The sequence below is a fragment of the Mesoplodon mirus genome, assembly GCF_964341445.2.
Source record: "Mesoplodon mirus genome assembly, chromosome: 1".
Lineage (NCBI taxonomy): Eukaryota > Metazoa > Chordata > Mammalia > Artiodactyla > Ziphiidae > Mesoplodon > Mesoplodon mirus.
In genome coordinates this window covers 76610619-76636493 of record NC_138976.1, presented here as the reverse complement: position 1 = coordinate 76636493, position 25875 = coordinate 76610619, and the positions used below count along the sequence as shown (strand labels likewise).

Here is a 25875-nt window from a genome sequence, read left to right as displayed (position 1 = left end):
ATTTGTTGCTTTTACCTTGTTGGTTTTAATACTTTCTCATGGTCTTTTTGTCAGTTTGATTAATATGCGTCTTGGCATGTTCCTCCTTGGGTTTATCCTATATGGGACTCTTTGTGCTTCCTGGACTTGGGTGGCTGTTTCCTTTCCCATGTTAGGGAAGTTGTTGGCTATTATCTCTTCAAATATTTTCTCAGGCCCTCTTTCTCTCTCTTGCATTATAGGAGTCCCAGAAGGAGAAATGTTGGTGCATTTAATGTTGTCCCAGAGGCCTCTGAGACTGTCCTCATTTCTTTTCATTCTTTTTTCTTTGTTCTGTTCTGAAGCAGTGATTTTCACCATTCTATCTTCCAGCTCACTTATTCATTCTTCTGCCTCATTTATTCTGCTATTGATTCCTTCTAGTGTATTTTTCATTTCAGTTATTGTATTTTTCATATGTTTTGTTCTTTAAACTTCTAGCTCTTTATTAAACATTTCTTGTATCCTCTCAGTCTGTGCCTCCAATCTTTTTCTGAGATCTTGAGTCATTTTTTACTATCATTATTCTGAATTCTTTTTCAGGTAGATTGCCTATCTCCACTTCACTTAGTTGTTCTTCTGGGGTTTTTATCTTGTTGCTTCGTCTGGCACATATTTCTCTGCTGTCTCATTTTGTCTAACTTTCTGTGTTTGTGGTCTCTGTTCCTCAGGCTGCAGGACTGTAATCCTTCTCGGTTCTGGTGTCTACACCCTGGTGTGTGAATTTGGCCCAGGAGCTTGTGCAGGCTTCTTGGTGGGAGGGACTGGTGCCTGCCCACTGGTGGAGCTGGGTCTTGTCCCTCTGATGGGCAGGGTCACATCAAGGGGTGTGTTTACAGGTGGCTGTTGGCTCAGGATGACTTTAGGCAGCCTGTCTGCTGATGGGTGGGGCTGTGTTCCCACCCTGTTTGTTGTTTGGTCTGAGGCATTCCAGCATTGGAGGCTGCAGGCTGTTGGGTGGGGCCAGGTCTCAGTGCCAAAATGGTGACCTCCAGGAGAACTCAAGCCAATGAGTATTCCCTGGGGCATGCACCACCATTGTCCTTGCCCCTGCAGTGAGCACAGCTGACCCCCACATCCCCAGGAGGCCCTCCAAGACCCACAGGTGGGTCTGGCCCAGGCTCTTAATGGAGTCACTGCTTTGCCCTGGGTCCCAGTTCATGTGAAACCTCTGCATGCCTTCCAAGAGTGGAGTCTGTTTCTCCCAGTCCTGTTGGAGCTCCTGCACTCAAGCCCTGCTGGCCTTCAAAGCCAAATGCTCTGGGGGATCCTCCTCCCAATGCCAGAACCCCAGTCTGGGAAGCCTGCCATGAGGCTCAGAACTCTCACTCCTGTGGGAGAACCTCTGTGATATAATTATTTTCCAGTTTGTGGGTCACCCACTGGTATGGGATTTGATTTTATTGTGAATGTGCCTCTCCCACCATCTCACTGTAGCTTCTTCTTTGTCTCTGGATGTAGAATATCTTTTTTGTTAGATTCAAGTCTTTCTGTGTTGATGGTTGTTCAGCAGTTAGTTGTGACTTTGGTGTTTTTGTGAGAGAAGGTGAGCTCAAGTCCTCTACTCCACCATCTTATTTCTTGTCCCGTTGGAATCAAGTTTTTTGTAAACTGAAGGTCTTGTAGAAGTTTCTATAAACTTCGTTAAGCACTCACTCTCACCCCCAGGGTACAAGAATGTCAAAGTTGGGTGAGAACTGCCAATTCTATATCCATGTTGTAATGTAATCCTGGGATGACATGTTTGGTTACCTGAAAGTGTCCATTTATAACCCTAATAAAATGAGGTGGCCTGACAGGTCTTTTTTTTTTTGACAGGTCTTTAAGTCTTCTGTGGAACTTGAAAGCACAGCATCTCCCTGCTTGTAAACTTGGCCATGGTAAGCTGGCTCCAGAAGGCAATTTTATTATCCATTATTTAGTATTAAGTGTGCAATAATTTTCCTTTCTTCAAATTATAATCCACAAGTCCTGTATTGGCCATCAGTGAAGAGACAAAGTGTCAGCTGTCTGTCTACCCTGGGAAGAAACTCATAGCTTGAGTTTATTCTTCAAAATATGGTGCATGTAGAATCCCCTCCAGCTCCCCAACATGAAGATGGGTTCTTCAGGTATTAGTGCCCTGAACACCAGCAACTTCTTCTGAGGTGCTGAGACTCAACCCTCTCCTGACCTGATGGATTTAGAAACAGAAATGGGAACTGGTGCTTTGGAGAGAGAACCTAGCCATATCTCAGGTAAGGGATGGCAGAAAATTTCAGTTCTATCACCAACTGAACTGCTGTGTTTGTTTGTTCATTTGTTTATTTATTTATTTAAACATCTTTATTGGAGTATAACTGCTTTACAATGGTGTGTTTCTGTTTTATAACAAATTGAATCAGCTATACATATATAAATATCCCTATATCTCCTCCCTCTTGCGTCTCCCTCCCACCCTCCCTATCCCACCCCCTAGGTGGTCATAAAGCACCGAGCTGATCTCCCTGTGCTATGAGGCTGCTTCCCACTAGCTATCTACTTTACATTTGGTAGTGTATATATGTCCATGCCACTCTCTCACGTCATCCCAGCTTACCCTTCCCCCTCCCCGTGTCCTCAAGTCCATTCTCTACATCTGTGTCTTTATTCCTGTCCTGCCCCTAGGTTCTTCAGAACCATTTGGGTTTTTTTTTAAGATTCCATATATATATGTTAGCATACAGAATTTGTTTTTCTCTTTCTGACTTACTTCACTCTGTATGACAGACCCTAGGTCCATCCACCTCACTACAAATAACTCAATTTCATTTCTTTTTATGGCTGAGTAATATTCCATTGTATATATGTGCCACATCTTCTTTATCCATTCATCTGTCGATGGACACTTAGGTTGCTTCCGTGTCCTGGCTATTGTAAATAGAGCTGCAATGAACATTTTGGTACATGAAGGTTGCTTCCATGTCCTGGCTATTGTAAATAGAGCTGCAATGAACATTTTGGTACATGACTCTTTTTGAATTATGGTTTTCTCAGAGAATATGCCCAGTAGTGGGATTGCTGGGTTGTATGGTAATTCTATTTTTAGTTTTTTAAGGAACCTGCGTACTGTTCTCCATAGTGGCTGTATCAATTTACATTCCCACCAACAGTGCAAGAGGGTTCCCTTTTCTCTACACTCTCTCCAGCATTTACTATTTGCAGAATTTTTGATGATGGCCATTCTGAACGGTGTGAGGTGATACCTCATTGTAGTTTTGATTTGCATTTCTCTAATGATTAGTGACGCTGAGCATTCTTTCATGTGTTTGTTGGCCATCAGTATATCTTCTTCGGAGAAATGTCTATTTAGGTCTTCTGCCCATTTTTGGATTGAGTTGTTTGGTTTTTTTTGATATGGAGCTGCATGAGCTGCATGTAAATTTTGGAGATTAATCCTTTGTCAGTTGCTTCATTGGCAAATATTTTCTCCCATTCTGAGGGTTGTCTTTTCGTCTTGTTTATGGTTTCCTTTGCTGTGCAAAAGCTTTTCAGTTTTATTAGGTCCCATTTGTTCATTTTTGTTTTTATTTCCATTTCTCTAGGAGGTGGGTCTAAAAGGATCTTGCTGTGATTTATGTCATAGAGTGTTCTGCCTATGTTTTCCTCTAAGAGTTTGATAGTTTCTGGCCTTACATTTAGGTCTTTAATCCATTCTGAGTTTATTTTAGTGTATGGTGTTAGGGAGTGTTCTAATTTCATTCTTTTACATGTAGGTGCCCAGTTTTCCCAGCACCTACTGAAAACGCTGTCTTTTCTCCATTGTATATTCTTGCGTCCTTTTTCAAAAATAAGGTGACCATAGGTGTGTGGGTTTATCTCTGGGCTTTCCCTCCTGTTCCATTGATGTATGTTTCTGTTTTTGTGCCAGTACCATACTGCCTTGATTACTGCAGCTTTGTAGTAGAGTCTTAAGTCTGGGAGCCTGATTCCTCCAGCTCCATTTTTCTTTCTCAAGATTGCTTTGGCGATTCGGGGTCTTTTGTGTTTCCATACAAATTGTGAAAATAATTTTTGTTCTAGTTCTGTGAAAAATGCCATTGGTAGTTTGTTAGGGATTGCATCGAATCTGTAGATTGCTTTGGGTAGTAGAGTCATTTTCCCAATGTTGATTCTTCCAATCCAAGAACATGGTATATCTCTCCATCTATTTGTATCATCTTTAATTTCTTTCATCAGTGTCTTATAATTTTCTGCATACAGGTCTTTTGTCTCCCTAGGTAGGTTTATTCCTTGGTATTTTATTCTTTTTGTTGCAATGGTAAGTGGGCGTGTTTCCTTAATTTCTCTTTTAGATTTTTCATCATTAGTGTATAGGAATGGAAGAAATTTCTGTGTATTAATTTTGTATCCTTCTACTTTACCAAATTCATTGATTAGCTCTAGTAGTTTTCTGGTAGCATCTTTAGGATTCTCTATGTATAGTATCATGTCATCTGCAAACAGTGACAGCTTTACTTCTTCTTTTCCGATTTGGACTCATTTCTTTTTCTTCTCTGACTGCTATGGCTAAAACTTCCAAAACTATGTTTGTTGAATAATAGTGGTGAGAGTGGACAACCTTGTCTTGTTTGTGATCTTAGAGGAAATGGTTTCAGTTTTTCACCATAGAGAACGATGTTGGCTGTGGGTTTTTCATATATGGCTGTTATTATGTTGAGGTAAGTTCCCTCTATGCCTAATAACTGCTGTGTTTTAAAAGAACATTGCCCCTGAGTGTCAGGAGCTCATGGAACAAGGATACCCCAGGGACTCTTTAGTGCGGTCATCTTAACCAGTCAGACTGCACGCAATCATACATCCACACAGATGCCAGTGTTTCTTCCTAAGCATGTGATGCTTTGAGAATGCATGATATATTTTAAATTCTGGGACCTGAAGGTAAAGGTATGATAACAGTTGCCGTGAAAGGAGTAGAGGTTTAAGGTATTTCTGTGGCCTTAATCCTTAGCATTGTTTAGCCACATATGTGAGTAAGTGTGTGGGTGTGTGAGAGGCTTGTATTTTTATTTCCACTTAAACTCAAGTACTTAATTCTGTGATTGAAACTACACAGTAATGCACACATGTGGTCAAAGACTGCAAAGCCTTTTCAATAAAATTATTTAAAACACAGACACAGAGAAATAAGGGAACATAGCAAAGCAAAAGCAGTTTGTTTGCTAACCACAAAGCCCTTTGGGAGGGTGGACTGCACTTTTTGGAAGCCAGATTTCCCCAGTGACCCCCGAAGTATAGATCACTTCAAGATGAGCTAAGTTGGAGGGTCTAAGTTGACTTTTTAGAGGCATGTGCAGACGGCATCAAAGACGAGAAGTTTCTCTTCCAAGGTCTCATTTCTAGGCTCATTTCCTACCCTCACTTTTTTTCAAGCTTTTCCCTGAAAGATACACACACATATATACCCTCAACCGACTGTTTAAAAGACATATTTAGCCAATAGAATTTCACAAGATCTGGAATGTGCTGTGAGGAGATTTAAGGGCAGCGCTGAAACAAAGCAGAACTTCAGGACAGTCAGACTGGCTAAGATGATCACACTAAATAGTCCCTGGGGTATCCTTGTTCCATGAGCTCCTGACCCTCAGGGGCAATGTTCTTTTTAAACTACAACTGCCTCAGAGTTCAGCTCCAGGGTCCCACAGAAGCAGGATCTTTTCCTGTCTGGTGTCCAAGGGCAGCCTCATTTTGAATTCAAGTTGAAATTCTTTGCCAAAATACCCTTGAGGAAAATATTGATTTCTCTCCAGGCTATTGTAGGTGGCAAGTCCCTTATTTCCTTTTCCTATACTGAGCCCGTTTTCCCCAGCCCCACTGTTTTCCTTTCTAGTTCATATTGTTCTTTTGGCCAACGTTCTATCTGTTGCCATGAGAGCACACCAGCTCATCCTGCCTCACTCCCCTCATTTTCGTCTAAACTCACAGCATCACCACAAACACATGTAAAGGCTTCACAATGCCCCACCCTAATCATCCCCTTGGGTCTGGTGTCCCCTCCAGCTCTGGGCTCACCAAAGATGCTTCAAACACCAAGCAGCCACCATGTTCTCTGGAAATCTTTTTTTTTTTTTTTAACATAAGGCTCTATATTTACTTTTTATCACATTCATATCTACCTCATATTGGGGGTACTTCACAAGGCACAATCACTTGGAAATAGATTGGAATAGGGGATTTCTCTTTGAACAACAGTTGCTGGTGTCCAAAAGCTCGCCATTTTTTTTTTAAGGAGATGAACAAATACATACACTAGTGCTACAGAAATCAGGACACGGTCTATATATATGGAGTCCAACCACAGTGCTATGGGGTTTTATAGCTGGAAGGAAGCTTAGGTCTAAATTTCCTACCTTTGCACTTAAAAAAAATTTAGATTCAGAATCAGTGGTGAAATTATTCTTTCCCAAGAACCAGAGACTACAGGGCCTTAATTAAGAAGCCTTGAGGCAGAAGGTAGGACTTGGAACAACCTTGAAGAGTATGTACAATTTGGATGAAAACTACCATGTTGTGCCTATCTGGTAGAATGTTTGTTGAATTCTGAGGTGTTGGCAGCACATGGAGTACCAGGCCTCCTGCCAACCTTCAAATGCCCTATCAAAGTGTTCCACACCAACCAGCAGATAGATTACTGATAAGAGGAGAACAGACCCACGAAAAAACTGGCACTGATTTCAGATGCCTCGTGGGATGTATTTAGGATTATGGCCTCTCATTTCAAAAATGTTAGTGCAGCAGCAGTATTTTAATACAGTTCCCTGCCTGATTGATTTGTTTTCCAAAGACCTAAGAGAAGCTGGAGGAAATCAGTGATTTATGTGGGCTGACAATTCTACAGTGGACTTTCCCGCCTGAGAGTGACTTCTGCTAATTGTAAATCCAAATGGTTACCTTGTTATCTAATATATCATGCAGCCCTGGGGCTGCAACCAAATTCACTCTGGATAGTGTAGGGAGAGGAATATGGTACTGGTTTCATTTGAAAAGGAGCACTGCCTTGGGATGAGGCCACTGGCTTCTCTCTCCCTGTGTAGAAGGAAAGGGTGAGATGCCAGAGGCCCCCAGGCACAGCCTAGAGTGTAGGAACCAGAAGCTGCACCCCTATCAAGACGCCCCTCTCAGCACTTTTCTTGGTACCATTTTTCTTTACAAAAACACACAGTAGCCGGCATGGATTGAATTGTGCCTCCCCCCCCCGCCCCTGACACCCCACATTCATATGTTGAAGCTCTAACCCCTAGTACTTCAGAATGGGATCTTATTTGGAGATACAGTCTTTACAGAAGTAAGGAAGTTAAAATAAGGTCCTTACGGTCAGCTCTGATTCAATAGGACCGGTATGCTTATAAAAAGGGGGAAAATTTGGACACAGAGACAGACACACAGAAGGAAGACACAGGGAGAAGATGGCCATCAACAAGCCAAGGAGGGAAGCCAGAAACAGATCCTTCCCTTACAGCCCTCAGAAGGAATCAACCCTGCCAACACCTTGATCTTGGACTTCTAGCTTCCAGAACTGTGAGACAATACACTTCTGTTGTTTATGCCACCCAGTTTGTGATATTTTGTAATGGCAGCCCTAGGAAACAAATACAGTAGCCATTACTGGGATTTAGAAAGTTTTTAAAAAAAATAAGGATCCATATTTGAATTTTTTTGTACTTAATCCGATCCTCCACTGGGGGCTACCGCCAAAGCTACAGTTACCTGGGGGGTGGAGTGGCTGTAAGGGACAACCTGTCAAAGATTGAAAGTGAAGAAAAGGTTTTTTTCACTCCATATTTTTTGATACTTCATTCAATTTGCTGCCTAAGCAGCAGAAAGAAGCATTTTCTGTGTTGAATCCCCAAACTGCCATAGGGCCTTTTCAAAGAGGCTCAAGTGGAACTGGCCTTAATGGATGAGAAGGGCACGATGGGATCCTAGGGAAGATTAGCACCTTCATTGCTGTGCCTGATTGTAATTGCAGCCTCTAGTTCCACTTGAGGGAGCTGCCTTTGCCGTCTGAAGGATGTGCCCCTGCCAAACGTGCGTGCACCGCAGTGTGAGGCGACCGTAAAGTACACGGAGTGGAGACAGCCCTCTGAGCCTCACACTGGCACTTAATAGCATTCAAGGACCTCAACAGCTCCTTATCCTGGTTGGTCAGAGGCGCCTTCCTACCACTAGGTGGCAGTAGGGTCTGCTGCAGGAACGCAGTCCCAAGACCAGTTCATAAACTTGAATGTGATTAAGGTTCACCTTAGAATCAAGTTCATTTTTCCTCTGATGTAAAGCAAAGCTAACTGGCCAGCCATCTTAGGAGGGCTCTTAGGGAAGTGATACAGATTTCCCTTTCATCTAGCACAGAAGAATTATAGGATGCTCAGAGCTGAAGGACCCTGTCGACAAGCTGACTGGGTCTCAGCCCTGTATGTGTGGGGAACTTTTAAAAATACCATTGCCCTGGTCCACCCTCAGGGATTTTATTTCTAATACACAATATGTCCCCAACAGGTGACTGTATCAGTTAATACATTCGTTTACCTGACACCTTTTTGCGAGGAATCCACCATAATTTGGAAACATCTACCCAACCTCACAGTGACTAAGCCGGGGAGACGGGAAGTGAATGAAAAAATGGGGCCAAGCGTGGTAAAGAGCATGCTTGCCCTTTCACATGTCCTCGGTAAGGCGGTGTAGTTGAATAGTGTCCCCTGAAAACTCACGTACACCTGGAACCTTTGAAATGTGATTTTATTCAGAAATATGGTCTTTGCAGATGTAATTAGTTAAGATGAGTTCATCCTGGATTACGGTGGGCCCTAAATCCAGTGACAGGTGTTCTCACAAGAAGAGAGGACACAGAGGCACAGAGTCACAGGGAGGTAGTGGGAACTGGGGCACGGATCAGAGTGCTGCAAGTCAAACAACGCTGAGGACCACGTGGACCACCAGAGGCTGGAGGAAGCCAGGAAGGATCCTCTCCTAGAGCCTTCAGATGTACCAGGGTGCCGCCAACACCTTGACCTCAGATTTCTGGCCTCCAGACTGGGAGACAAATTTCTGTTGTTTAAGCCTCCCAGCCTGGGTACTTTGTCACGGCAGCCCTAGGAGCACAGGCAAAGCCAAACCAAAGGGAAGCCAGGCCCTCATCTCCACTCCCTAGTCATCTGCACACCATCCATCACACTTGGGGAGGCCTTGTTCTTTACTAAGTGGACAGTACTTATGCATCCTCCCTTCTACCCAATTTTCCCATTCCTCCTCAGGGCCCAGGAGAGCGAATGGCATGAAGGAGGCCAGCCCGGCTCTCACAAGGTCCACAGGTGTGATTTAAACTTGCTTTCCCGAAAAATTCAGACTTCCGGGTAAGATGGCGGAAGGGTAAGACGCGGAGATCACCTTCCTCCCCACGGATACACCAGAAATACAGCTACACGTGGAACAACTCCTACAGAACACCTACTGAACGCTGGCAGAAGACCCCAGACCTCCCAAAAGGCAAGAAACTCCCCACATACCTGGGTAGGGCAAAGCGGAGAGATTCCCGCACAGAGGATCGGTGCCGAGCAGCACTCACCAGCCCGAGAGGCTTGTCTGCTCGCTCGCCGGGGCGGGCGGCGCTGGAAGCTGAGGCTCGGGCTTCGGTCAGAGCGCAGGGAGAGGACTGGGGCTGGCGGCGAGAACTCAGCCTGAAGGGGGCTAATGTGCCACAGCTAGCCGGCAGGGAGTCCGGGAAAGGTAAAGATGATCCAAGATTCTATTTCCCAGATCCAAAATCTTGGAAATAGAATAGACAAAATGCAAGAAACAGTTAACAAGGACCTAGAAGAACTAAAGATGAATCAAGCATCCATTAAAAACACAATAAATGAAATAAAAAATACTCTAGATGGGATCAATAGCAGAATAACTGAGGCAGAAGAACGGATAAGTGAGGTGGAAGATAAAATAGTGGAAATAACTGCTGCAGAACAAAATAAAGAAAAAAGAATGAAAAGAACAGAGGACAGTCTCAGAGACCTCTGGGACAACATTAAATGCACCAACATTCGAATTATAGGGGTTCCAGAAGAAGAAGAGAAAAAGAAAGGGACTGAGAAAATATTTGAAGAGATTATAGTTGAAAACTTCCCTAATATGGGAAAGGAAATAGTTAACCAAGTCCAGGAGGCACAGAGAGTCCCATACAGAATAAATCCAAGGAGAAATAAGCCAAGACACATATTAATCAAACTGTCAAAAATTAAACACAAAGAAATCATATTAAAAGCAGCAAGGCAAAAACAACAAATAACACACAAGGAAATCCCCATCAGGATAACAGCTGATCTCTCAGCAGAAACTCTACAAGCCAGAAGGGAGTGGCAGGACATAATTAAAGTGATGAAGGAGAAAAACCTGCAACCAAGATTACTCTACCCAGCAAGGATCTCATTCAGATTTGATGGAGAAATTAAAACCTTCACAGACAAGCAAAAGCTGAGAGAGTTCAGCACCACCAAACCAGCTTTACAACAAATGCTAAAGGAACTTCTCTAGGCAAGAAACACAACAGAAGGAAAAGACCTACAATAATGAACCCAAAACAATTAAGAAAATGGGAATAGGAACATACATATTGATAATTACCTTAAATGTAAATGGACTAAATGCTCCCACCAAAAGACACAGGTTGGCTGAATGGATACAAAAACAAGACCCATATATATGCTGTCTACAAGAGACCCACTTCAGACCTAGAGACACATACAGACTGAAAGTAAGGGGATGGAAAAAGATATTCCATGCAAATGGAAACCAAAAGAAAGCTGGAGTAGCAATTCTCATATCAGACAAAATAGACTTTAAAATAAAGACTACTAGAAGAGACAAAGAAGGACACTACATAATGATCAAGGGATCGATCCAAGAAGAAGATATAACAATTGTAAATATTTATGCACCCAACATAGGAGCACCTCAATACATAAGGCAAATACTAACAGCCATAAAAGGAGAAATCGACAGTAACACAATCATAGTAGGGGACTTTAACACCCCACTTTCACCAATGGACAGATCATCCAAAATGAAAATAAATAAGGAAACACAAGCTTTAAATGATACATTAAACAAGATGGACTTAATTGATATTTATAGGACATTCCATCCAAAAACAACAGAATACACATTTTTCTCAAGTGCTCATGGAACATTCTCCAGGATAGATCATATCTTGGGTCACAAATCAAGCCTTGGTAAATTTAAGAAAATTGAAATTGTATCAAGTATCTTTTCCGACCACAATGCTATGAGACTAGATATCAATTACAGGAAAAGAGCTGTAAAAAATACAAACACATGGAGGCTAAACAATACACTACTTAATAACAAAGTGATCACTGAAGAAATCAAAGGGGAAATTAAAAAATACCTAGAAACAAATGACAATGGAGACACGACGACCCAAAACCTATGGGATGCAGCAAAAGCAGTTCTAAGAGGGAAGTTTATAGCAATACAATCCCACCTTAAGAAACAGGAAACATCTCGAATAAACAACCTAACCTTGCACCTAAAGCAATTAGAGAAAGAAGAACAAAAACATCCTAAAGTTAGCAGAAGGAAAGAAATCATAAAAATCAGATCAGAAATAAATGAAAAAGAAATGAAGGAAACGATAGCTAAGATCAATAAAACTAAAAGCTGGTTCTTTGAGAAGATAAACAAAATTGATAAACCATTAGCCAGACTCATCAAGAAAAAAAGGGAGAAGACTCAAATCAATAGAATTAGAAATGAAAAAGGAGAAGTAACAACTGACACTGCAGAAATACAAAAGATCATGAGAGATTACTACAAGCAACTCTATGCCAATAAAATGGACAACCTGGAAGAAATGGACAAATTCTTAGAAATGCACAACCTGCCAAGACTGAATCAGGAAGAAATAGAAAATATGAACAGACCAATCACAAGCACTGAAATTGAAACTGTGATAAAAAATCTTCCAACAAACAAAAGCCCAGGACCAGATGGCTTCACAGGTGAATTCTATCAAGCATTTAGAGAAGAGCTAACACCTATCCTTCTCAAACTCTTCCAAAATATAGCAGAGGGAGGAACACTCCCAAACTCATTCTACGAGGCCACCATCACCTTGATACCAAAACCAGACAAGGATGTCACAAAGAAAGAAAACTACAGGCCAATATCACTGATGAACATAGATGCAAAAATCCTCAACAAAATACTAGCAAACAGAATCCAACAGCACATTAAAAGGATCATACACCATGATCAAGTGGGGTTTATTCCAGGAATGCAAGGATTCTTCAATATACGCAAATCAATCAACGTGATACACCGTATTAACAAATTGAAGGAGAAAAACCATATGATCATCTCAATAGATGCAGAGAAAGCTTTTGACAAAATTCAACACCCATTTATGATAAAAACCCTGCAGAAAGTAGGCGTAGAGGGAACTTTCCTCAACATAATAAAGGCCATATATGACAAACCCACAGCCAGCATTGTCCTCAATGGTGAAAAACTGAAACCATTTCCACTAAGATCAGGAACAAGACAAGGTTGCCCACTCTCACCACTCTTATTCAACATAGTTTTGGAAGTTTTAGCCACAGCAATCAGAGAAGAAAAGGAAATAAAAGGAATCCAAATCGGAAAAGAAGAAGTAAAGCTGTCACTGTTTGCAGATGACATGATACTATACATAGAGAATCCTAAAGATGCTACCAGAAAACTAACAGAGCTAATCAATGAATTTGGTAAAGTTGCAGGATACAAAATTAATGCACAGAAATCTCTGGCATTCCTATATACTAATGATGAAAAATCTGAAAGTGAAATCAAGGAAACACTCCCATTTACCATTGCAACAAAAAGAATAAAATACCAAGGAATAAACCTACCTAGGGAGACAAAAGACCTGTATGCAGAAAATTATACGACACTGATGAAAGAAATTAAAGATGATACAAATAGATGGAGAGATGTACCATGTTCTTGGATTGGAAGAATCAACATTGTGAAAAAATGGATCAACACTGTGAAAATGACTCTACTACCCAAAGCAATCTACAGATTCAATGCAATCCCTATCAAACTACCCCTGGCATTTTTCACAGAACTAGAGCAAAAAATTTCGCAATTTGTATGGAAACACAAAAGACCCCGAATAGCCAAAGCAATCTTGAGAACGAAAAATGGAGCTGGAGGAATCAGGCTCCCTGACTTCAGACTATACTACAAAGCAGTAATCAAGCAGTAATCAAGACAGTATGGTACTGGCACAAAAACAGAAAGATAGATCAATGGAACAGGATAGAAAGCCCAGAGATAAACCCACGCACATATGGTCACCTTATCTTTGATAAAGGAGGCAGGAATGTACAGTGGAGAAAGGACAGTCTCTTCAATAAGTGGCGCTGGGAAAACTGGATAGGGACATGTAAAAGTATGAGATTAGATCACTCCCTAACACCATACACAAAAATAAGCTCAAAATGGATTAAGGACCTAAATGTAAGGCCAGACACTATCAAACTCTTAGAGGAAAACATAGGCAGAACACTCTATGACATAAATCACAGCAAGATCCTTTTTGACCCACCTCCTAGAGAAATGGAAATAAAGACAAAAATAAACACATGGGACCTAATGAAACTTCAAAGCTTTTGCACAGCAAAGGAAACCATAAACAAGACCAAAAGACAACCCTCAGAATGGGAGAAAATATTTGCAAATGAAGCAACTGACAAAGGATTAATCTCCAAAATTTATAAGCAGCTCATGCAGCTCAATAACAAAAAAACAAACAACCCAATCCAAAAATGGGCAGAAGACCTAAATAGACATTTCTCCACAGAAGATATACAGACTGCCAACAAACACATGAAAGGATGCTCAACATCTTTACTCATTAGAGAAATGCAAATCAAAACTACAATGAGATATCATCTCACACCAGTCAGAATGGCCATCATCAAAAACTCTACAAACAATAAATGCTGGAGAGGGTGTGGAAAAAAAGGAACACTCTTGCACTGCTGGCGGGAATGTGAATTGGTACAGCCACTATGGAGAACGGTATGGAGGTTCCTTAAAAAACTACAAATAGAACTACCATATGACCCAGCAATCCCACTACTGGGCATATACCCTGAGAAAACCATAATTCAAAAAGAGACATGTACCAAAATGTTCATAGCAGCCCTATTTACAATAGCCCGGAGATGGAAACAACCTAAGTGTCCATCATCGGATGAATGGGTAAAGAAGATGTGGCACATATATACAATGGAATATTACTCAGCCATAAAAAGAAATGAAATTGAGCTACTTGTAATGAGGTGGATGGACCTAGAGTCTGTCATACAGAGTGAAGTAAGTCAGAAAGAGAAAGACAAATACTGTATGCTGACACATATATATGGAATTTAAGAAAAAAAAATGTCATGAAGAACATAGGGGTAAGACAGGAATACAGACACAGACCTACTAGAGAATGGACTTGAGGATATGGGGAGGGGGAAGGGTAAGCTGTGACAAAGTGAAAGAGCGGCATGGACATATATACACTACCAAACATAAGGTAGATAGCTAGTGGGAAGCAGCCGCATAGCACAGGGAGATCAGCTCGGTGCTTTGTGACCACCTGGAGGGGTGGGATAGGGAGGGTGGGAGGGAGACGCAAAAGGGAGGGGATATGGGAACATATGTATATGTATAACTGATTAAATTTGTTATAAAGCAAAAAATAAAATATAAAAAAATAAAAAAATAAACTTGCTTTCCCTAAAAGTCTCATTTGTTCCTAGTCTGGTTCCTTTTGAATCGGTTTTTGTTTTCTGAAGGCTCAGGAGCCTGGCAAACCCTGGCTTCCTATGACGATGGAGAAGATGGAGATCAAAATCAGAAACAAAAGCAGCAGGGAAAGTGTGGAGGGAGTGGGGAAGGAGAGAGAGGCTGGTGTTAGGAGGTAAAGAAAGAAGAATAATGGTGCCACCCAAAGAGGGCCTGGATGAATAGACTCAGGCAAGCGCAAGAGCAGAACTGGCCTTGAGGAAGGTGGAAATCACCTGGCCTGTGAGGCCAGGATTCACTGTGAAACTAGGACAGAACAGAAAAAAATCTACCATAGCCCTGTCTGCTGTCATTTAATTGTTAACTGTGGGCCTAATACAACTGAAAAGCCAGTATGCGTTTATAACTCCAATTCCCTAAGGTAATCCTTAAACAGCAGTTTAATACTGTTTGTTTAAAAAAAAAAAAATCCTACAGTGACCTCCTAATCCAGCCCAGCGGGTTGTCTCATTAATTTGAAGCTGGCGTCGCTCGTTTCAGGACAGGAATCCCTCTAGGTGCCATGGGGTGCAGGCAGTTGGATCCATTTTTTCAGCTTTTCTACATGTCTTAGAAATATTATTTGGTCAATGACTTAAGAGGGTCAAGCCTTCCTAGAGATAAAAAAGGGCCCTATTTTGTTCTTTCTGAAATCTCTTCATTTCTCAACGATGTGGTCATATGGTGAAAGAAAATGGCATTCTGGTGAAATGCCTTACAAGCCCAAGGCAGCCTTGGCTTCTTCTCTTCCTGTTTTGGTCTCACTAAAATCTGCCAAAACCTCGAGCAGCATCTTTGGTTGGTGGGGACTGTAGCTCTCTGCTGAGAAGCGATAGAATTGCCACTGTTGCACATAAACATCTTTTGCAGCAGCCAATGCTGGCTCATGCAAGGAGGGATTCAAGAGACCCGATACTTCACATCCAAGTCATTAATGTCAATGCCAGCAGAGTCAAGTCCAGAAAGGCAGTTTCTCTTGCCAAAAAGTTCCACTGAATTTCCTAGGACCCCCGTGACCTAATTTAAAGTGTTTTTCTTCTCAGGCTTTTTTCATACATAATAGTCTGATAAGCTGTTAATTCACAATCATTTCCACTTCTCTGCCACCCTTCATCCCATGATGAAAGAGTATTATTAACCACCGTAAAGACACATTAAATAACAAAGCTGTCCAACAGCTGCACATCAGAGCACTGATCTGCAATACTGGCACGGCTAAAAAAAATGGCTTAACTGTTTCTCTGCCCACAGCTATTTTTGTACTTCAGCCACCTTGCAGGAACACATATCTGGATGAAAGGACATATTATTGAGAGGCTGTTAATATGGAACAGTGTAAAAAGAAAAGGGCATAACCTCAAGACCTAAATAACAGAAGTGAGAAAATTGTCGTTTTGTGGCAGCCCTCTTTCAAACTTCTATATTATTTACAAAAGCAATTCCATTATCTCCCACTTACCCATCCATTCTCAGCTAGTCATAAAAAAGGGACACGCTCACCCATGACATTTTTCAGCTGCATTGCCTTTGTTGGTTGTTCCTCTTTCCATTAACACCAAATTGCATTCTACACCAGGTAAAGGAGTCGCCTGAGGAACTGAAATAATAAGCTGTCATGATCAGCACCTTAGAATATCGGACTATTCAAAAAGTGGAATCTAGCCCTATTATGAAGATGGCATGATTGCCCATTTAAAATCAAGAGCCTGCTTATCTCTGCTGTATTCTTTTAAATACCCTAATCTGTGTCATCAACTCAAAACTCAATGGAAACACCTCTTTGGTCATTGGATAAAATCATCTTCAAAAACACGATGATTTGAGTATTTGAAAATGAATCAGATAGCCTGGAACTGCAGCGTGAAGGTGAATGGCCTTTTCCAAGCAATAACTAGGAACATGGAACCTGAACCAAATGCTTCAATAAGGGTGCTGGAACAATTAGCAGCCTTTTAAGGTAACCTATCCTTTTAATTTCATGTCAAATTATCAGAAAAAGCAGGATAGCTGGCCTAATTCACATGCACATAATGTGGGTGGATCTTTAAAAAGGAAATTTCATATGTTATCTGGTGTGCATAAATCATTTGAGTTTAAATCATATTTTACAGTGATATAAACAGTATTGTCCATTAGTATGCAAACAGTAGCACTAGGGGATTAGTTACAACTACCAATTCTTAAAGGAGAAGAAACATTACAAGAGAGATCTATGTTTGGTTATAACACCCACTGTAATGTCACCACAGAAGCCTTCAACTGCCCTTTCAGTAAGGATGGCTACGATTAAGAGGATTCTAATCAGGTCAAGAGGAAGGAAAGACAAAGGTGTAGGCAAGATTGGTTTTCCCTTCTGATGCTTTTCTTTGCCATCCACTCTTTCACAGTGTGGAGGCAAATGACAATATTGAAGGGAAGGCAATAAGCTGCATCCTTTAAGATTGGAAGAGCATGCTAAATAAAAATCTCCAGCATGAAAACACACCCTGGAATTACAAGTTAATGGTGCAGAACTTTCTAGATGCACTGCCACAAAAGTTAAGTTTAACTACTGTGATGGTTGATGGTAGAATATGTGATGAAACAGTGAAATTTGAAGAAACAGCTATAGCTCTTCTGGGAAAAACCTTATTTCTACAACTCCTTGTAATTTAGAATAAGTCATGGCCAGTCAGACCTAGAAGGGGTCTTAAGAGGTGACTTAATGATCTATTTCATAGATGAGAAAACTGAGGACCAAAAAGGTTGATTAATTCAAGGTCAGTGATTAATGAGAGGCAGAGATAAGCATAGTATCCTGGTGCCTATTTCTAATTAATTCTTGTCTTATTTGATTCTGCAAGAGTTGAAGGGACTGAGTTAAAGTAGTAGAACAATGGTGTGGGGGACCATTTCTGGGGGACCATGAGGTCTAACTATTTTCCTATTCATACTAAGATGTTATTTGCCCTTTCATTCTCATTCCCTCTCATGGGTGCCCAGTTGAATACAGTCATGTGCCAGATCATGCCAGACCAATGTAGGTAGAAGTTGATATGAGAATCCAGCTTCTTCAGACAATAGGGACTGCAAAAAAGTAAAATAATGGCACTCTTCTCACTAAGCTTATTTTTTTCCTGGAAAAGTTATTTTCATAAAAATTTATTTAACATTTTAATAGTTATTATTTTAAATGAACGAATATTTAAAATTTTTCTCATTTTAAAAATATAAAATATTGATAGATATAACCCACATACACAAAAGCTATTTGGGATCCTCAATTTTTAGAATGTAAAGGGATTCAGAGATGAAAAGGTTTAAGAACTGTGGCACTAAAACTTGAAAAAATAGAAAGGAAACCAAGATGAAAGTGGAATTTTATAAAAACTACTCTCACTTCTTTTTTGGATCCATCTCTCACCTTCATGAGGAGCATGATTCCAATGAGATGGACACATCAATCAATCAGTAACAACTACAGTGATATGGTGCTTCATGGTTAACACTACAGTGATAGGGGTGTAGGTAGGAGCTGGATTTGAATTTCGGCTCTGCCATTTACTAGCTCTGGGGGCTGATCAGTTAAGCCTCAGGTTCCTTATCTGAATGAATGGAGACAAATATAACACATACCTTCATGAAAGAGCTAGCATAAGAAGAGCACTGGGATGGTGCCTGCATATGGTAAGTACTCATTTGGCCATTATAATTATTGTTCAAAATCCTATGCTACAAAAAGGCAACCTACTGAATGGGAGAAGATATTTGCAAATGATATGTCTGATAATAGGTCAATATCCAAAATGTATAAAGAACTCATGTAACTCAACATTATATATATAAACAACCTGATTAAAAAACAGGCAGAGGACCTGAATAAACATTTTTCCAAAGAAGACATACAGATGGCCAACAGGCACATGAAAAGATGCTCAACATCACTAAAATGCAAATCAAAACCACAATGAGATGTCACCTCACACCTGTCAGAATGGCTATTATCAAAAAGACAACAAATAATGAGTGTTACAAGGATGTAGAGAAAAGGGAACCCTAGTACACTGTTGGTGGAAATGTAAATTGGTACAGCCACTATGGAAAACAGTATGGAGATTCCTCAAAAAATTAAAAATAGAATTACCATATGATTCAGCAATTCCACTCCTGGGTATATATCCGGAAAAAAATGAAAACATTAATTCAAAAAGATATACACACCCCTATGTTCATTACAGCATCATTTTCAATAGCCAAGTTATGGAAGCAACCTAAATGCCCATCAATAGATGAATGGATAAAGAAGATGTGACACATACACACACACAATGGAATATTACTCAGCCATAAAAAAGAATGAGAATTTTGCAATTTTCAACAACATGGACTGACCTGGAGGGTATTATGCTTAGTGACATAAATCAGACAGAGAAAGACAAATACTATATGTTTTCACTTGTATGTGGAATCTAAAAAAATAAAGGAATGAATAAAACAAAACAAAAACAGACTCATAAATACAGAGAACAAATTGTTGGTTCCAGAGGGGAGAAGGGTGGCGAGAGGGGCAAGATAGGTGAAGAGAATTTAGAGGTACACACTACTAGGTATAAAATAAACAAGTTACAAGGATGTATGTAATGTACAACACAGAGAATATAGCCAATATTTATAACTGTCAATATATATGGAGTATAATCTATAAAAGTAACAAATTACCTGAAGCTAAAATAATATAAAATATATTGCATCAGTTGCCATATGATCCAGCAATCCCACTCCTGGGCATATATCTGGACAAAACTCTAATTCAAAAAGACACACGCACCTCTATGTCCACAGCAACACTATTCACAATAGCCAAGACACAGAAACAACCTAAGCGTCCATTGACAGAGGAATGGATAAAGAAGATGTCGTATATATACACAATGGAATATCACTCAGCCATATAAAAGAATGAAATGATGCCATTTGCAGCAACATGGATGGACCTAGAGATGATCATACTAAGCAAAGTAAGCCAGACAAAGACAAATACCATGTGATATCACTCATATGTGGAACCTAAAATATGACCCAAATGAACTTATCTACCAAACAGAAACAGGCTCAGACATAGAAAACAGACTTGTGGTTGCCAAGGGGGAAGGGGGGGTGGGGTAGGCATGGGTTGGGAGCTTGGGATTAGCAGATGCAGACTGTTATATAGCGAATGTATAACCAACAAGGTCCTACTGTATAGCACAGAGAACTATATTCAATATCCTATGATAAACCATAATGGTAAAGAATATAAAAAAGAACGTATATATGTATAACTGAATCACTTTGCTGTACAGCAGAAATTAACACAATATTGTAAATCAACTATACGTCAGTAAAATAAAGAAAATGCTCCAAAATATTTCACAGCTTATTGCTATTAGCTATAAAATAAGATGAAACTAGTTTGTCTCCAAGCTTGGTGAGAAAAGTTTCTACTGTCTGGTTACCCTCCTACAGCCCGACCTCCCTCTCCTTTCCTGTCCTCCAATGCTTCTGAATCACAACAAACGCTGTGCTAGGAAGACTGGTCAGCTGACCACACCAGCCAGCTAACCACCACCACTATCTCTTTCAGTTCTAAAGGCCCATGATATTTCTAATTGGTCCTCAAATGCTCTCAATATAAGCAACAATTAAATGCTGTGGCTTTTCCCTATGGCTTCTGAGGAAGCATTATCCTTTTCCAAAGTGCTTTGCTTTTCAATTTCAAATAAAGACATTTAAAAAACCCAATAAAGTTAGACACTAATAAAACCAAATAAATAGCAACATTCTTAGAAATAAAACTGACGGTACCAAGGAGGAACAATCAAAACAATGAATAAGATAACTTTTCTACCAAAGGAATAAGGGATAACAGATAAGGAACTGGCGCCAGCAATGCCATTTAACTACCCTGTGATTTTACATTCCACTCAGGAGTGTCACAGGCCCCCGGCTGGTGCAAATCTGGTTTTTGTAAAGATACACGCAAGTGGCATGAACCCTCAGCTCAGGAAGATGAGATTTTCACCTGGTCTTTCAGCTTTCCTGATTTCTACTTCCAGATGAAAAATTTAAAAATACTGTATATTTTTTTTCCTAGTTAATTCCCTGTCTTCTTGGTTGTGGAGGGGAGCCAACTCTTCTGCAAGGATTTTGCAGTATAACCTACTTTTTTAAAAAAGTGAAGGCAGTGTGGGGAGGAGTATTGTTCAGTGCAAAAAGACTGTGTGCCACAACTGGGATATTTGCGGTGTAAAAAAAAAAAAATCCTCTCACAATGGTTGGTGGGGAGGAGGTTCCTGTTTTATACAGGGGGTCAAGGAAAGCTCATCTGAGAAAGAGATGTTTGTGCTGAGACCTGAAGGGAGGGAGGAAGCAAGTATGGGGCAGCTGAGAAAAAGTGTCCAGATGGAAACAGTAAGGTCCTGAGGCAGAAATGTGCTTGGTCTGTGGGAGGAATGCCCAGGAGGCCAGTGTGACCGCAACAGCATTTGCAAGGACAGAGCAAGGCAGGAGGTTAGAGAGGCGGGGAGACCAGACAGGCATAGGGCCTTAAGGGCTTTGGATGTTGCTCTGGGAGAGGTGGGAAGACGCTGGAAGGCTTTGGGCTGAGGAGTAGCAATTTGGGACTGATGTCCTGCAGGGGACACTTGAGGAGATACAGTGCAAGGCTAGGGGATACGGGGAAGCAGAGGGTGGGGGCGTGGAGATGTGCTGCTGATGCCCATGGTGGAGCCTGCACATGGAGAGTGATGGAGAGTGTTGGCTCAGGCTCGGCAAAGCTTTCAAAAGTAGAAAACTCTGAATCGGCACTTCCCCGTTTCACGAGACCTTGTGCAGGTGGAAAGGGCGTGGAGAATGGGCGTGAGATGTACTTTGTAAGGAAAATAGTCTCCTCTTTTGCAGTCCAGACCATCGGGGTATCTTTCTAGGCCTCACCTAACAATTCAGTTAAGCCTCCAGAGACAACTTGAGGCGCACTAAAGGGTGTTCCCTTAAGTGATCACTCATGATCCTCCAGGCAGCCTTGTGAGGTAGAGAGGGCAGGTGTTAGTTTCCTCCTTTGGCCAATAAGGACACACAGAGTGTTGCCAGAGCTGCGCCAGGTCCTCGCTCAAAACCCACCAACCCCCCACCTTTAGCAGGAGTTAACATAAATCTTTACGTCACAGGATCTGGGGATAAGAAAGGAAGTTATAGGGAGAGACAGACAAAAAAATCAGATGGAACCAGCAGGGACCAAGATGGTGACAAATCTGACCTCTGACAGACCCTGAGTCTCACTCTACACTGATTTTACTACATTAGCGAATTAAATGATACACCTACTGGTGGCCACGACCGGAAATTAAGGACCAAAAAAGGATAAAAAGAGAGTGGTACCCCACTCCCTCGAAAAGCCCTGCCCCTTCCCAGGTGGACTAATGCACATGCCTCTCCATCATGAGCCTCACTCCTCCTCCCTTTGTCTTTACTCTTTAAAATAAAGTCCTTTTCACCACGTGGGTGAGAAGTTGATCTGTGAACTAAGTTCTCACTTCTCCATTTTTTGGCCATTGAATAAAGCTTGTGCTGCATTGATCTCAGCTTCAGCTTCATTATTTGGCTACACGAACCCAAATGGAAAAAGAACCTTTTCCAGCTGAGGCAGAGGGCCTTAGCCAAGCTAGGGCCTGGGCACAGTCCATATGACTTAATTCAGTAACGAGAAGTTTCTGCCCAGATCACACAGCTGGTGACAACTGAGGGAGGGAGGGAGTCAAGATCATTTGGCACTGAATTCAGGTTCTTCTCATAACTTGGTTCTGTGCCTCTTAGGCTACCAATTTATCAAGGGAGTAAGCCCAAGGCGAAGAAGATTCACACGCAAGTGGATACAGTTGAGTCAAAGAAGACATAACTCTGTGGGCAATGACACTGAGGCGCCCCACTTGGCTTCAACAGTAGGGGATTTGTTCTCATAACATACAGTGATTTAGGATTTTATGCTAGACACCCTTCTGTGCGCTGTTCTATAGGAACTGTGGGACGACATGGCTTGTGAAAAGACACACCATTTGTAGAAGTGACAGGGTGCTATTATTTCTTTTAAAACCCAAGTATGTCTGATCTTACAGAACTTGTTCTTGTGTGAGCCATGGCCCAGGCCCATTTGTAAACCAGGAGGGGAAGGGGAAGAAACCAGAAATTACTTACTAAATAGACATCAAGCACGGAGGCATTATCATCCTGCATTTCCAGAGCATTTGGCTCAGAAGCCAAGTAGATGGTCCCCTCTTCCAAGGTAAATGTTGAACTGGAAGGTAACCCTTTACTGGAAAAATAAAAAAGAATGATGAGCATGTGGACTTCAGAACAAAATCCAAGGACTTCTCCAAAGTGGTGGCTGAGGTGGGAAAGCTTTGGGGCAAGAAAACAAATTTAGGGCGTTTGAAGGAAATATGGTTATACCTATAGAGATGCTCACTTGAGTTTAAAGGATTTGGCTTTACTGACAGTGCCTTTTCTCTGTCTACTTCAGCGCGTGAGACACTTCACACTTCTGAGAGGTGATCTGTGGACTCCACACCTTGTGAGGGTGGACTGCTGGGAATTTAGAGGCCCACCAGTCATCTCTGACTCTGAACAGTTAGTTCTCGCTGTTTAAATTCTTCTCTCAACAGTACTGATGCTTTCCTAGCTTATAGAAGATAACCTTGTACCTCATTAGCAGTGATGATTTCTTTTTTTTACATCTTTATTGGAGTATAGTTGCTTTACAATGGTGTGTTAGTTTCTGCTTTATAACAAAGTGAATCAGTTATACATATACATATGTTCCCATATCTCTTCCCTCTTGCGTCTCCCTCCCTCCCGATGATTTCTTTCCATTGTTTTTTTCTTTTTCTTTTTGGCATGAAAGGTTCAGTTACATCCATGGTTCTCAAAGGAGCATGGGGGGCTGGTGAAAGCCCAACCTCCTGGGCTTGTAGGATTGAAGGAAGGAAGGATTGAAGGAATGTATAATCTTTCCCCCACTGAAATAAAAATTAGTTATGTTTTTAACCTGTGGAAATTTCCACGTGATGCTTTTGCAGGAACAAAATATCTGAATAGACATTTCTCCAAAAAAGATATACAAATGGCCAATAAACCCATGGAAAGATGCTCAACATCATTAGTCGTTAGGGGGATGCAAATCAAAACCACAATGAGATACCACTTCATACCCACTAGGCCGGCTGTAACAAAAAAGACAGATGATAAAGTGTTGGGGTGGATGTGGAGAAGTGTGAGCCCTCTTACATTGCTGATGGGCATGTAAAATGATGCAGCTACTTTGGAAAACAGTTTGGTGTATCTTCAAAATCATATGACCCAACAACTCCACTCCTTGGTATATACGTAAGGAAAATGAAAATATATGCCTACACAAAAACTTGAACATGAATGTTCACAGCATTACTCATAATAGCCAACATGTGGAAATAATCCAAATGTCCACCAACTGATGAATGGATAAATAATTCATACAGTGGAATATTATTTTGCAATGAAAAATAACAAAGCACTGATATATGCAACAACATGTGTGAATCGTGAAAACACGGTAAGTGAAAGAAGCTGGTCATAAAGGACCACATGTTGTATGATTCCATTTAGGTGAAGGGTAAGAAGAGGCAAATCTATGAGACAGAAGGATGTTAGTGGTTGCCAGGGGCAGGGGTGAGGGGGCAATAGGGAGTGACTACTATTGGGTGTGGGGTTTCTTTTTAAAGCATTGAGAACATTCTAAATTTAGATTCTGGTAACAGTTACACAACTTTGTGAATATACTAAACCCACAAAACCGTATACTTTAAATGGATGAATTTTGTAGTATGTGAAATATATCTTAATAAAGTTTTTTAAAAGTTTCATGAGGTACCTAAGGGTCATGATTCTTTTCTTTATATTGAAGAATAGTTGTTTTACAATGTTGTACCAATCTCTGCTGTACAGCAAAGTGACTCAGTTATACACATATACACATTCTTTTTTATATTCTTTTCCATTATGGTTTATCACAGGAAATTGAATATAATTCCCTGTGCTATATATTAGGACCTTGTTGTTTATCCATTCTAAATGTAATCGTTTGCATCTACCAACCCCAAACTCCCAGTCCATCCCTCTCCCTCCCCCCCTCCCCTTTGGCAACCACAAGTCTGTTCTCTATGTCTATGAGTCTGTTTCTGTTTGGTAGATAAGTTCATTTGTGTCATATTTTAGATTTCACATATAAGCGATATCATATGATATTTGTCTTTGTCTGACTTACTTCATTTAGTATGATAATCTCTAGGTCCATCCATATTGCTGCAAATAGCATTATTTCATTCTTTTTATGGCTGAGTAATATTGCATTGTGTGTGTGTGTATACATACATACATACCTAATACACATATATACACACACCACATCTTTTTTATCCATTCATCTGTTGATGGACATTTAGGTTGCTCCCATGTCCTGGCTATTGTAAATAGTGCTGCTATGAACATTGTGTTGCATGCACCTTTTTGAATTGAGTTTTTGTCTTTTCTGGATATATGCCCAGGAGAGGGACTGCTGAATCATATGTACCACATAACTCTATTTTTAGCTTTTTAAAGAACCTCCATACCGCTCTCCATAGTGGCTGCACCAACGTATATTCCCACCAAGGGTCATGATTCTAAACTTGATCTCTCAGTACACAGTATTAGAAATATCAGAAATGTGATGGAATAGATATTTTTAGGTTACATACATTTTAGAATTATCTGTATTGAATAAACCCCCGATTTATTTGCCGGTCATTCAGAAAACATCTCCTTTTTCCTAATAGAGAAAAAAATTCTAGTTGACCTGACATGAGAGAGTTGGGCTCTGCGATTTCAAGGCCTGAGGTGGAGAGATGCTGCTTGCAGGCTGGGGAAGCCTGGGGACCATCAGCAGTGTCACAGGGCCAGTGCTGCTGAAGTACGAGCAGA

The 25875-nt window shown here is 40.9% G+C and overlaps 1 protein-coding gene and 1 long non-coding RNA gene across 3 annotated transcripts in view; one reads left to right on the top strand and one right to left on the bottom strand.

The window, feature by feature from the left end:
• The window catches only part of LOC309799498, a 110077-nt gene extending 99518 nt beyond the window's left edge, over positions 1 to 10559 (top strand). Inside the window, exons 2-4 of the long non-coding RNA XR_014293291.1 lie at positions 1837 to 1898; positions 1988 to 2255; positions 9288 to 10559. This is a non-coding gene — a long non-coding RNA (uncharacterized lncRNA). The remainder of the gene's footprint in view (positions 1 to 1836; positions 1899 to 1987; positions 2256 to 9287) is intronic.
• PIP5K1B (phosphatidylinositol-4-phosphate 5-kinase type 1 beta) overlaps positions 1 to 25875 on the bottom strand; it is a 329179-nt gene that overhangs the window by 5096 nt on the left and 298208 nt on the right. Inside the window, exons 14-15 of one of the 2 annotated variants that reach the window (XM_082612672.1) lie at positions 23077 to 23194; positions 5260 to 5416 (exon numbers count right to left, since the gene is read on the bottom strand). In XM_082612672.1, coding sequence (XP_082468798.1) covers positions 5405 to 5416; positions 23077 to 23194 — 130 coding nt within the window. In that variant the 3' untranslated portion in view covers positions 5260 to 5404. Of the gene's footprint in view, positions 1 to 5259; positions 5417 to 23076; positions 23195 to 25875 lie in introns of those variants that run through there. The other variant, XM_082612673.1, reaches the window with a different exon arrangement.